Genomic DNA, 12,358 nt, shown 5'->3' on the forward strand with positions numbered 1-12,358 from the left:
GGGTGTAAAACCCCAAGGCCTGCTTCCATCAACCCATTTCCTCAGCCAACTTATTCAGGTTCCCTCAGTTTCCCAGTGCCCCACCTGGGGACCAAGTGTTCAATACATAAGATGTGAAGAGCATGTTACATTCTAACATAGAAGTAACTATGAAGAATTTCTTCTGATTCTAGAAGGTAGTGGGCATGGAATGCTTTCAGTAGGTAGTATAAATAGGAATCTTATCTAACCAATGATCCAAGCTTTAGTTGGAGCAGTGGTTTCAAATCTTCTGTTGGTTTTTACAAGAAAATATGAAATAATTATATTAATTTCATCATTGAACCAATATTAATTTTACCAAGATAAAATAGAATTTATATATGCATATATTAATGGTCAAACATGTTTCCTTTGGAAAAACTCTTGAAGCAAAAATGAATGGTATCATTTATTTTTTCCCTTTAAGTTGTTATGTGTTCATTTATTTCCTTAAAAACTAATAGTCAATTATTAGGTAATTTTTAAACGGTTCTTTGTACTTTGAGCCTACATATGTAAGGTACATATGAAACGAATGACTTTCTATGTTTAAGCTATTTTACATGCATATGCAAATTTTCTCAAATCTGAAACAACTAAAATCAATCCATTTCTGATCCCAAACATTTTGGATTGGGGCTATTCAGCAGCAATAGATCTTATCCTGAAAGGGATTTTAGTAGTACAGCTTAGTTTTTCTTTTCCTTCTTCATTCTATACAAAATCTGCACCTCTCTTCTTTCTCTCCCCACACATGGCCTATCTCCCTTTCCCCTCACTCTCCCTTCTTTCACTGAGGTTCCTCCTTCCCTCTCTCTGCCTCCCATGACTATTTTTTTCCCTCTTGTAAGTGGTATTCAAGGATCCTCACTTGGGCCTTTCATCTTGTTTAACTTTTTTGGATCAGATTGATTTATAGAAAGACTTGCTGTTTCAAATAAAGCAAAACAAAACAACAATAGTAGCAAACTGCCAAGGGAAGCATATTAGCTTATCTGTTATGTCTTCTAATCCTGTAGGCTCAGGTGTTGTATAAATGTCTTTGATACAGATTTCTCTGTCTGTACAAATAGCTAACCTCTCCCTCTTTCCTATTTATTTTTGTGGCCTCGGGTCCTTGTATTAGAACACTGAACAATGGCCCAGGCAGCTATACCTTTGCAGATAGTCACCGCTAGTGCCAAGTTTGTAGTGCAGCCCTTGTGTGAGGAAGGGTTCCCACCTGCTCCTGGAGTGGATAGATGTGGCAGGTGGTACAGAAAACATAATTTTGGATTGCTGTTAAATCTCATAGCCTCTTATCCCAGAACTCAGCTAAGATTCTTTGTCTGGAAGTTACATAAACCATGCATTCACAACCGAATGGGTTTTTTATTTGCTTCTTTTGTCAATCATGGGATCTTAAAGAGTGTTATTAAGAAGAATAGAGTGTTATTAAGAATGTCTTGGATATTATTCCACGTTTTTTCATTAGAAATTAGCTTCCAGGTATGCACAGTTCCTCATCCTATTCCTCCTCTCCCATCTCCAAGAGGATGTCTCCCCCACCCTACCCCATAGACCTCCCCACTCCCTGGGGTGTCAGGTCTCTCCAGGGTTAGGTGTGTCTTCTCTTACTGAGGCCAGACTAGGCAGTACTCTGCTGAATATGTGTTGAGAGCCTCATATCAGGTAGTGTATGCTACCTGGTTGGTGGCTCAGTGTCTGAGAGATTTCAGGGTATCCGATAGTTTCGACTGCTGGTCTTCTACTTTGAACTCATTGGCACAGGGCGGGGGATGGGGGGATTTCCTAAACAGAACTCCAGTGGCTCACGCTCTAAGATCCAGAATTGATAAATGGGAGCTCATCAAACTGAAAAGCTTCTGTATGGCAAAGGTCATAGTCAGTAGGAGAAATTGGTAACCTACAGATTGGGGAAAAAACTTCACTAATCCCACATCTGATAGAGGACTAATGTCCAAAATGTATAAAGAACTCAAGAAGCTAACCTTCAATACAACCAAACAACCATATCAAAAATGGGGTATAGAACTAAACAAAGAATTCAGAGCAAAGGAATCTCGAATGGCCGAGAACCACTTAAAGAAATGTTCAAAGTCCTCAGTGATCAGGAAATGCAAATCAAAATGTCCCTGAGACTCCATCTTACACCAGTCAGAATGGCTAAGATCAAAAACTCAGGTGACAGTAGATGCTGGCAAGGATGCTGGTGGGATTGCAAGCTAGTGGTTTTCTACTAGAATTTGCCATTTGTGAACAAGAAACACAGTTTGTATTAAGTAGCTGAGTGGTTAAGGATATGAATATGCAAGGTTAGCTCTGGCAGGATTATTTTCTTATAGAAGAAATGACCCCATTTTAAAAATTCACAGAATCTTAAGACTAGTCCATACCATCCATCCATCTATCCATCCGTCCATCCGTCCATCCATCCATCTATCCATCCATCCATCCATCCATCCATCTATATACTGTTTCCTGTTATAGTTTGTGTGTGTGTGTGTTTCATGGGGGATAATGATGTAGAAATATATTTTATAGTTATCCCTTCCCTTTATCCCTTCCTACTTTTCTTATCCCATCCTTTCTGTAGAAAGTTCTTTAATTCTACCCTTGATTGTTGTGTCTAGCTAACAACAATACAAAATACTCATGTAAAATGTTTTTTAGAAAAGTTGGAATTCATGTGGAGGTTGTGTAGGGTAGGAATGAGTAAAACAGAAAACTATATTAGACTGGTTCACACTGTATACATGTGTTGAAATACAGTGATCCCCATTAACTTGTACAAAGAATACAAAGAATAGTAGGAAAACTTCTCATACAGGGAATTTTTTCAATCTTATCTTAAGTCTTTTTATTTTGTTTTGTTTTGTTTTATTTTTTGAGACAATGTTTCTCATATAGCCCTGGCTGTCCAAGAACTCACTCTGTAGACCAGGCTGGCCTAGAACTCAGAAATCTGCCTGCCTCTGCCTCCCAAGTGCTGGGATTAAAGGTGTGCACCACCACTGCCTGGCCATATCTTAAGTCTTAAGCAATATTTAGATTACTCTTGTTATTTCAAGCAGTTGTGACTCATGGGCATCTTTTTTTTATAGGTTTATTGATGTAATTTTGCATATATTTAAAGTGTACAAATTTTAAGCTCTTATATGCACAAATACATGCAATTATAGCATTTTTCTACTCTTAATTCATCTTACGAAATCATAGGCCTTTGTCCTTTTTACCCTTTCATTTTTTGCCATCCAATCTTTAATCCACTAATGTGTATTCCTCAAGACTATATCCTATTGGGTGTCGCTATGCTTAATATACAGTCATGAGTATTTCATAGAGAAACTTTAATGCTTTATGTTTTTATTTTCTTTTACTATTCCTGAACTATGATTTATTTATGTTGTACAGAAGCTTCTTGTGCATATGTATTTGAAAATACTTTTTTGTTTTATACATTGTCTTTTTACTTTCTTGAGTGTGTTCTTGGAAGTATGAACTTGTCTATTTTTTGTTGTCTTTTATTGATAATATTTTTGAGGTAGTATTTAAGCATCCTTTTCATGAAGATTTACTGCTATGTCTTCTCGTAAGAGTTTTATAGTTTTAGATTTTAAGTCTGTTAGACCATTGATTCACATTGAGTTAAGTTTTGTTTGTTGTTTCAGATAGTCTTCCTCTTTGTTCTTTCTTTTCTCTTTCTCTTCCTCTCTCTTCCTCTTCCCTCTTTGCGCTGGTTATTCCATTGTTGCTTATTGAAAGACTTCCCCTTGCGTTGACACTAGCCAGAAATACTTCCCTATGACACATGAAGGACACATGAAGGATTTTTATTGTTGTTGTTTTCTCTTGTTTCTTACGTTTGTCTGTATGCCAATATGGCATGGTTTTGGTTTTGATTACATTGTTGTGAGTGTGGTTACAGGGACCTCTGAATCCTAAACTGTCCTTCCCTCCATCCTCACAAGATTCTTTTTACTATTCTGGGTTTCTCCCAATACTGTATGGATTTGAAAGTTAGCTCGCTGCCTTTTGCAAAGAAGTCACCAAGGATTCTGAGTGAGATTGCACTCAATCTTAGAGTAATACGGGTTTTATTTAAAAAGAAATCTCAATATTATGTATTCTAGTTCATAGATACTGATTTTTATTTAGGATTTTAATTTCTTTCAGTTGTATTTTGTAGTTACAGTGGAAATGTCTTACTCTTCCTTTAAAAAAATAGTCCTCAGTAATTTTTGCTGACATTATAGAAGGGATTATTTTCTTAGTTTCATTTTTAGATTTTTCATTATTAGTACAGGATACATTTGATTTTTATATATTTATATCATCTTGTGCATTCTTGAAGAAAATATTAGTTCCAGTAGTATTTTCTGTATGCAAGATTATGCCATCTGTGAATAAATAGTTTTATTTCTTCTCTTTCTATCTAGATGCCCTATATATCTTTTTCTTGCCTAAATGCCCTGGCTAGAACCTCCACGCAGTGTTGAATAGAAGTGGTGAGTTGAGACTTTGTGTTATTTCTGATCTTCATGGCTAAGCATTTGATCTTTTATGAAACAATACCATAATTAGCTGTGAGCTTTCATTGTTGTCCTTTATAAAGATATAAAATTCCCTTCAAGTATACTTATTTTTTTCCCATGAAAAAATAAAATTGTCTTTTTCTCATTTGTTAAACTAATGGTGCAAATTTTTTAAGTTTATTGATAGGTATTCCTATTGGTCAGTTTTCCCACCTATTGTGTCCACTTTGTATTTGTTGCATTGATTTCACTTTATCATAATGTCTGCCCTCTGTGTTTCTGTCTACCCATTTATCTAATCTGAGTTAAGACACTCAACTATGTTACTGGTTTAGTTTGCTAGTACTTCATGGATACTCTTTATTTCCATATTCTAAAGTCATTGATCTATAGTTTTCTTGTTATGCCTTTGGTTTGGGTATCACTAGTATTGGCTCTGAGAAAAATCAGCTGAGAAATATTTTTGCATGTTTTCAATTTGTGCAGTGTTAAGAATTGGTATTAACCTTTTAAAAAGATTCAGTAGAAGCCATCAGTAGAATTTAATTTCTCTGTAAATTGGTTGGCTGACAACAAATCCTGAACCTTGTCTTTCTGGGGCCTGGTTTTGGTCACTAATCATCCTTTCTCTTGCTGGAAGTCTATACAGATGCTCTGTAAGGTCTGGAGTTAGTTGTTCAATGTTGTATCTTTGTAATGCAGAATTCATTCTAGTCTTTTTCCTCCTTTGTTAATCCTGCTAAAGTTTTAAAGTCTTCAGGTTTTCTTGATTCTCTCTATTGTTTTTCTGTGCTGTAATTCATTTATTTGTGCACAGGGCTTACTATTTTCTTTTATGTCTGCTTTTCCTTTTTTCTGGTACCTTAAGGTTGAAAATGAAGTGGATCTAAAAATGAAGTGGATCTGAATGCTTTTTCAAAGGGAATGTATGGTCATAGGTTTCCTTTTAAGCACTGTTTTAACTACATTTCATAAAATTTGCTCTTAATTTACTCATGATATTTTTCATGCTTGCATACTTGATCATATCCACTTCCAGCTGTCTCTTATTTATTCATATTGGCACCGTAATGTATACGTATTTTACTGAATTTTGGATCAATTGGTTATTACTCTTGGTTATTAAATTAGCACATATCTAAGAATTTTTCAAATTGTCTTAAGGGTTTTTAGTTTCATTTCATTTGTTTACTGATCATACTTTGGATTACTTCTCTTTGGAATGTTAAGGCTTATCTTGAACCCTGTAATATGACCTGGTGAAGATATTCACTACTAATGCTAATCCCTTATATGGTAGTTACTGTTTCAAACACTTTAATCAGTTTTTTGGGAATAACTTCTGGGTGTTTGATTCCATGTATGATAGTGAAGGCACTCTCAGGAACAGAGTAGTATGGTTTGAGTACACATTGTGTCCCCAGAAGTTCAAGTGGTAAAGGTTGGCTCACCAGAGTAATGGTGTTGTGGAGTAAGACTATAGGAGTCTTGAGGAATTAAGTTCACTTGAAGGAGAATGGGAGCCAGGTCCATGACTCTCTGACTGTATCAGTTGCTTCTTACTCTGGATTATTGTGACAATGGTCTTGTCCTTTTGTGATGTGCTACTCACATTGGAAGTCATAGTGCTGCCAGAACTTCAAGACAAAGCCAACTCCTTTCCTTCTTAAGTTAGTAGCCCTAGTTATCGTGTTGAGTAGGTGTTATCTAGTAATGTACAGGCTTCTGCATGGCCTTGTACCTGAAATTTGAATAAATATTTTTGTTAGGTAGGGAAACAGAATAAATGACTTCCAATGCATAAAAGAACTCTTGAAATTGAAAGTAAGAAAAGCTGAGAAAAAAAGACAGACTTGATATCAGGGATATCTCAAAAGCTATGGATAGTTTACAGTTAGTACTCAGATGAAAGACCAGTGGCTTTGGAAAGAAAAACATCGGTGGCCTAGATTCATGCAAGATGTAGTGTCTTAGAAACTGTTTGCTGGTGAGAGGACATTAGGAAGTTTAAGGTTTCAACATTTTGTTCAAATGCAAGTTAATAGGTGTTATTGAAAACATATCTTACAAACTAAAGCATTCTAATCCTTTCTTAGTATGCTGGTTATGATTATAGAAACAGTCTTTACAGTATTTGTTAATAGCTTTTATTAAGATAAGTACTTAATATTCTTTACAGTACTTGTGAATAGCTTTTACTATGATAAGTACTTAATATTCTTAATATATACTAAATGCTTCATATTTATGATTTCTGAAAGTGATCTTTTATTTCCTTAGTCCATTTCAAATAAAACTATACTATTGTCTATATATTCTGAGAAAGATTCAAACACCCCCCCTTTTGCTCTCCTTGGTGTTTGGTCTTTTTGGGTCTGTTGATTATAGCATGATTATTCTGTAGTTTATAGCTAATATCCACTTACAAGTGAGTATAATCCATGCATGTCCTTTTGGGTCTGGGTTACTTCACTCTGGATGATATTTTCTAGTTTCATCCATTTGCCTGTGAAGTTCATGATATTTTGGGTTTTAATCAGTGAGTAGTATTCCACTGTGTAGATTTATCACATTTTCTGTATCCATTCTTCAGACATGTGGGTTGTATCTAGTTTCTGGTTGTTGCGAATAAGGCTACTATGAAGATAATTGAGAATTTCTTTTACAGGTTGATTCTTTTTCTTAAATCTTATTTATTATGTATGATTAGTTTGACTTCATTGTTTTGTGACATAGGATTTTAATGTGTAAAAGCTTATTTTGTTATTTTCTTTTAAAGCTGTTTGAATTGCTGGGACCTGAAGGACTGGATCTGATTGAGAAGCTGCTCCAGAACAGAATTACAATTGTAGATCGGTTCCTTAATTCCTCGAGCGATCATAAGTTTCAAGTTCTCCAAGGTAAGAGTCTGGTAGTAATTGTAATCTCAGAGAAAAATCTGTGGGCACTAATTGGACTTGATTAGTTATCTGAAAAACCTGAAGTTTGGAGGCAGGAATGTTTGGGAGGCTTTGGTGGAAGTTGGAGGAGAGAATTGAGGAATAAATACAATCATGTGTCTTTATAGCTCTATAAAATTCAAGAGTGAGTTGCATGTTTTAAAACAAAGATTTGTTGGTTAAAAAAAATGATAAGTAATTGTGCTCTTTGGCTTGTAATATTACTGATGCCATTATATATAAAACTGAGATATAGAAGTTCATGAAGCAAATACGTGACACAACTGTACACCAAATGTAATACCCTGTAAACTCTGTGTACAGGTAAAACCTGCTCTATAACTGTCACATTAAAGAAACACCTGGAATACCATGTATTATATGTATTTTAACCCCACCACCACCATCACCAAATTATGGAGAGTTGGATAAGAAACAAAATAATAAAATAAAAGCTACCTGAGATACGACATAGGCTGCTCAGGTTTCAAATAGTAAAATGAAAGTGAAATTTCTTGACACTTTTAGTCAGATCTACCTTGTCAGCTTTACTAATAGGGTTTTTAAAATCTCATGAGCATATGGAATTACATACCTTTAATTATGGAGCATATGGAATTAACACCCCTATCTATGTTGAGTTCTCTATGCTTACCTTTCCTTCATGCCTTTTTTCCCCTGGTGATGGCTCCTAAAGAGCATGACAAAAACTGCCATGACCTGAATTACTTCTCAGGTTCCTCTAACCCTCATAAACGCTCTTAGAAGGCTGGAATTGCAGGACGACTGTTTGAACCTTGGTCTTCTCTGGCAAGTTCTTCTCTGACATTCATATGCTCCTCTCTCCCAGTCCACAGTGAGGAGCTAACAATATTTAGGCAGACCTTTGTTAAGGTGGATTTTGTTGTTTGCTTAAGCAGTAGTATCACAGCAGCGGCAAAAAGAAACTGTTCCCAGAAGTCTCTTCCTGCAGCTCATCTGTGAGTTCCCTTACTACAGCTGTGAAACCTCAGCCCATCATCAGGTTGGCATAACAGTCTCAGGGTTGGGAAAACTGATTCTAGGCTTGGTTAGATTTGAATTCTCCTATGCTTGGAAAAACTCAGATCAAGGCTGAAGACATAAATGTGAAATATAACTGTGAACGTTCATTTTAAAGTTGATTCAGCTTCCTAGAGTGAATCAGTATATATTTAGTTGGTATTGAAGATAATAAACTTAATTTAAATGTCAGAATTTAAATTATTATGAGTTTCACATCAAAACCAATATTTCACAAATGTACTTCTTAGACATTATATGGTGTAATATTTTAAGCAGTAAATAGTTTCTCGGTACCCGTAACCAAATAATAGCTAGTTTAGAATTAGAGGTGGGATTTTTATTGCTATAAGAGAGTTACATTTAAATTTGTAGGTGTTTGATATAAAGCCAAACTCACAGTTTTGAAAATTTATTGTTGCCTTTAATATTTCTTCTAGAAGATAGATAGTTGGTATCCATAATAAAAGAAAAATTCTACAGAATTCTGCCTCAGTTTAGTCTCATTTGAAAAAAATTGTTTTTACTGTATTAATAATTGGATGAATTATCACTCTGAAATTTAGTTTTTTTTGCACTAAATTCAGTTCAGGCTTTATAAAGAACTCCAGAAGTTTTAACTGCAGACTGTTTTTTTTTTTTTTTTTTTAAACTGCCACTGCTTCTAAAAGAAAGAGACTTTATCAGCAGAAATTTCTCTGTATCTTAAAGGAAGTTAAGGAGCCACTGCTGTAATTTAAGAACACTAAGGTGGTGTTCACATTCTCCATGCTGGCCTACACTGTTGAATTGGAGGCAGCTTCTTGGTGCACTATGCAGCCTCAGTGCATAAGTAGTGGATCTAACCATTTTGTCGTGTAGTGAATAAATGCCTACTAAAAAATAAACCAGGGAGCCAGTGTGTTTATATTGTTAAACTTGTAAACCGTGTTTCATTGATAACGTTTCAGTTCTCTCAGAAGGTTGATAGCTTTGGAAATGTGTATTTTGAATGCACAGAAGTTAACCAACTACCATTGTGTTTGGAATTAAAGAATATACCTTTCAATAAAATTATTGAAATGTTAAAAGAAAAGATTGTTAGAAACTTGGACATTTGGAATTTAGCACTTTGACCTTTTTTATGGGGCTCTGAGCTCTTCAGATAGAGAGCAGCTCGTTCTCTGTCCTGCTCCACAGGGATTCCAAATCTGCACAGTCGTGTGCAAGGCATGCTGGGCGAAAACAGCCGGGATTAAGAACTTTTAAACCCTTGGGCTTGTAAACTATTTTTACGATAAATGTTCATGGTCCAGTCTTGCAATTTTGTAAATTCTGAGAAGTTTGTATTTTTTTGGTTAGTATTCCAAATGTTACTACTGATAGGTATTAGTTTTTAAAAGCCATAAGGTGTCAACATAAAGATGAGTTAGTACTCCCATTTATGCTAATTTGTATTCTCATTTTCCATAGTATAGTCTATAATGATAACATAGAAGCATTATCCTTCTTAATCACCATTAAATATAATTTCATTTTTCAGTGCAGGAAATTGAACTTAGGGCCTCACACATGCTCAGCAAGAATTCTACCATGGAACTATATTCCCAGCCCACAAAGACTAAATTTAAATTGTTTAAAAGTATATTTGAAACATCAGTCTGACCTGAAATGTTTTTTAGTCTTCTCAAATGGATTTTATTTTTATTCTATATTGCATTGTTGTTAGTGTGGCTACTATTTATGACTAACTATATTGGTGAAAATTTTGTATATTTAAACAAAAAGCTTTTAACAAACTTTTAACTTCCATATTTTAAAGATTTTTGTTTTATATTGACTGAGACTATTTCTCTTAAATTTTTTTAATGTTTTGGATCAGTGAATGTCTTAGTGGTAAATGTGTTTGCCAACAAATTTGACAACTTGAGTTGATTATTTGGTTCACATGGTTGAAGGAAAGAACTTACTTTCACAAGTTTTCTTTTGACCATCATGTCACATCTAAACACAGAAACACACACCCATATCTACACATCTTACACATTTTTCTTAAAAAACATTTTAGTAGGTTATAGAAATATCCTGAATAAAAATGTTTATTCCAGTCCGGTGGTGGTGGCGCATGCCATTAATCCCGGCACTTGGGAGGCAGAGGCAGGCAGATCTGAGTTCGAGGCCAGCCTGGTCTACAAAGTGAGTGCCAGAACAGCCAGGGCTACACAGAGAAACCCTGTCTTTTCAGAAAGAAAGAAAGAGAGAAAGAGAGAAAGAGAGAGAAAGAGAAAGAAAGAAAGGGAAAAAATGTTTATTCCATTGTGAATGTGAATTTCGCTTCTGTTAACATTTATTTCTATATTTTGTTGTTTCATATCCAGTGTTAATTCAGAATTCTCCAAGTACCAAATTATACTTTTTCATTATTAAAACTTCTTACTGAGAAAGTTACTAACCATATTCACTCTTTTGTTTTCTAAAATCATCATATAGATCGAATCACTTATTTTCATTTAGTATTTTTGGCTCATAATGAATTTGATTTCTTAAGTCAAGTAAAAGTCTATCCTATGTCTCCAGTCTTCTAACAGGGAAATGTAAGGTGTCTGAGAGATGGGCAGGCCTCTACCATGAATGATACTTGTGAATTAAAGTTTATTTTTGAGAGAAAGAATATGAAGTTCGGAATAAGAGGTTATCGTGAGGAGTTAGGAAAAGGCAAAGAACATAATCAGTAAATGATGTGAAAGTTTTTAAAAATTAAAAAGGATGTATCTAAAATACAGATTAAATTAGTCTATGCTGTTATATGACTCTCCTTTGAAGATTACACAGCTTTCTTTTCTGGAATAATTAGGTTTTATAAGAACATAAGCTTTTACTTTATTCTTCAGTAACACTTTATAGGACAGTTGCTTTTATAGCTAGTCTGCTCCTCCTGTTTCTGTAAGACAGGGCTATTGCTCTGACCATTCTCTGTGGAGATATCCTGAGTTATGAAAAGTAGTAAATGTATAACAATCTAGTATAGCAAGGCTGATTGTTTAGGGCAAAGTTGTATTTAATTTATAACAGATTGTTACTTTATCACACAATAGTAAATAACAGCTAAAATTTATAATTAAATATTTGAAATATGAGAAAATTATTTCAAAACTGAAATTTAAATTTTGCATTCCTGCTGTTATGTCAAAATTATATGATCCTAGCATCATTGTAGTATTGAATCACTTAGAAAAAAAATTTGCTTACTTTTCTTTAGTATGCAGTATTATGTAGTAATCATTAAAATATATAATTGAGTAAACCAGCTATAAAAAGTGATTTGTTAGCAAATTGGATTATGTTATTTTTTTTATAGTACTGCAAATATTTTTCATAAAGGTTAAGTCATGTCTGAAATTTATAATCCATTATATATTTTTAATTACTTCACAGATAGTTGTAAAAAGATTTTAGGAGAGAATTCAAAGCCTAATTATGGATGTCAAGTCACTATTCAATCTGAACAAGAAAAACAGTTAATGAAACAATATCGACGTGAAGAAAAAAGAATTGCCAGGCGAGAAAAAAAGGCTGGAGAAGATGGGGAAGTTTCTGGAGAAGGAGTTTTGCCCTTTGATCCTAAGGAACTCCGGATACAGAGGTAGTAAACAACAGATGCTGGAAACATGCAAATGATAGTTTTACTCATCAGTGTTCTTCAGAATTTTAGTAATTTGGTGATTCTCTTTAAACCTGTTTTTCTCTGATGAATAAAACAATCACTCTTTAATTAGGATAAGTCTTGGTTGTATTCACTCAAGTGAGACATTTACTTACAGAGGTGACTAGTCTTAAGTTGTT

At 34.4% G+C, this 12,358-nt stretch overlaps 1 protein-coding gene across 3 annotated transcripts in view; it reads left to right on the forward strand.

Annotated features, from left to right (window-relative positions):
• The window catches only part of Ascc3 (activating signal cointegrator 1 complex subunit 3), a 258,540-nt gene that overhangs the window by 37,910 nt on the left and 208,272 nt on the right, over window positions 1–12,358 (forward strand). For 2 of the 3 annotated variants that reach the window (XM_030245388.1, NM_198007.2), the window contains 2 exons: window positions 7,336–7,456; window positions 11,951–12,158. In XM_030245388.1, coding sequence (XP_030101248.1) covers window positions 7,336–7,456; window positions 11,951–12,158 — 329 coding nt within the window. Of the gene's footprint in view, window positions 1–4,460; window positions 4,530–7,335; window positions 7,457–11,950; window positions 12,159–12,358 lie in introns of all 3 variants that reach the window. The other variant, XM_030245389.1, reaches the window with a different exon arrangement.

The sequence above is a fragment of the Mus musculus genome, chromosome 10, assembly GCF_000001635.26.
Source record: "Mus musculus strain C57BL/6J chromosome 10, GRCm38.p6 C57BL/6J".
NCBI classification, from domain to species: domain Eukaryota; kingdom Metazoa; phylum Chordata; class Mammalia; order Rodentia; family Muridae; genus Mus; species Mus musculus.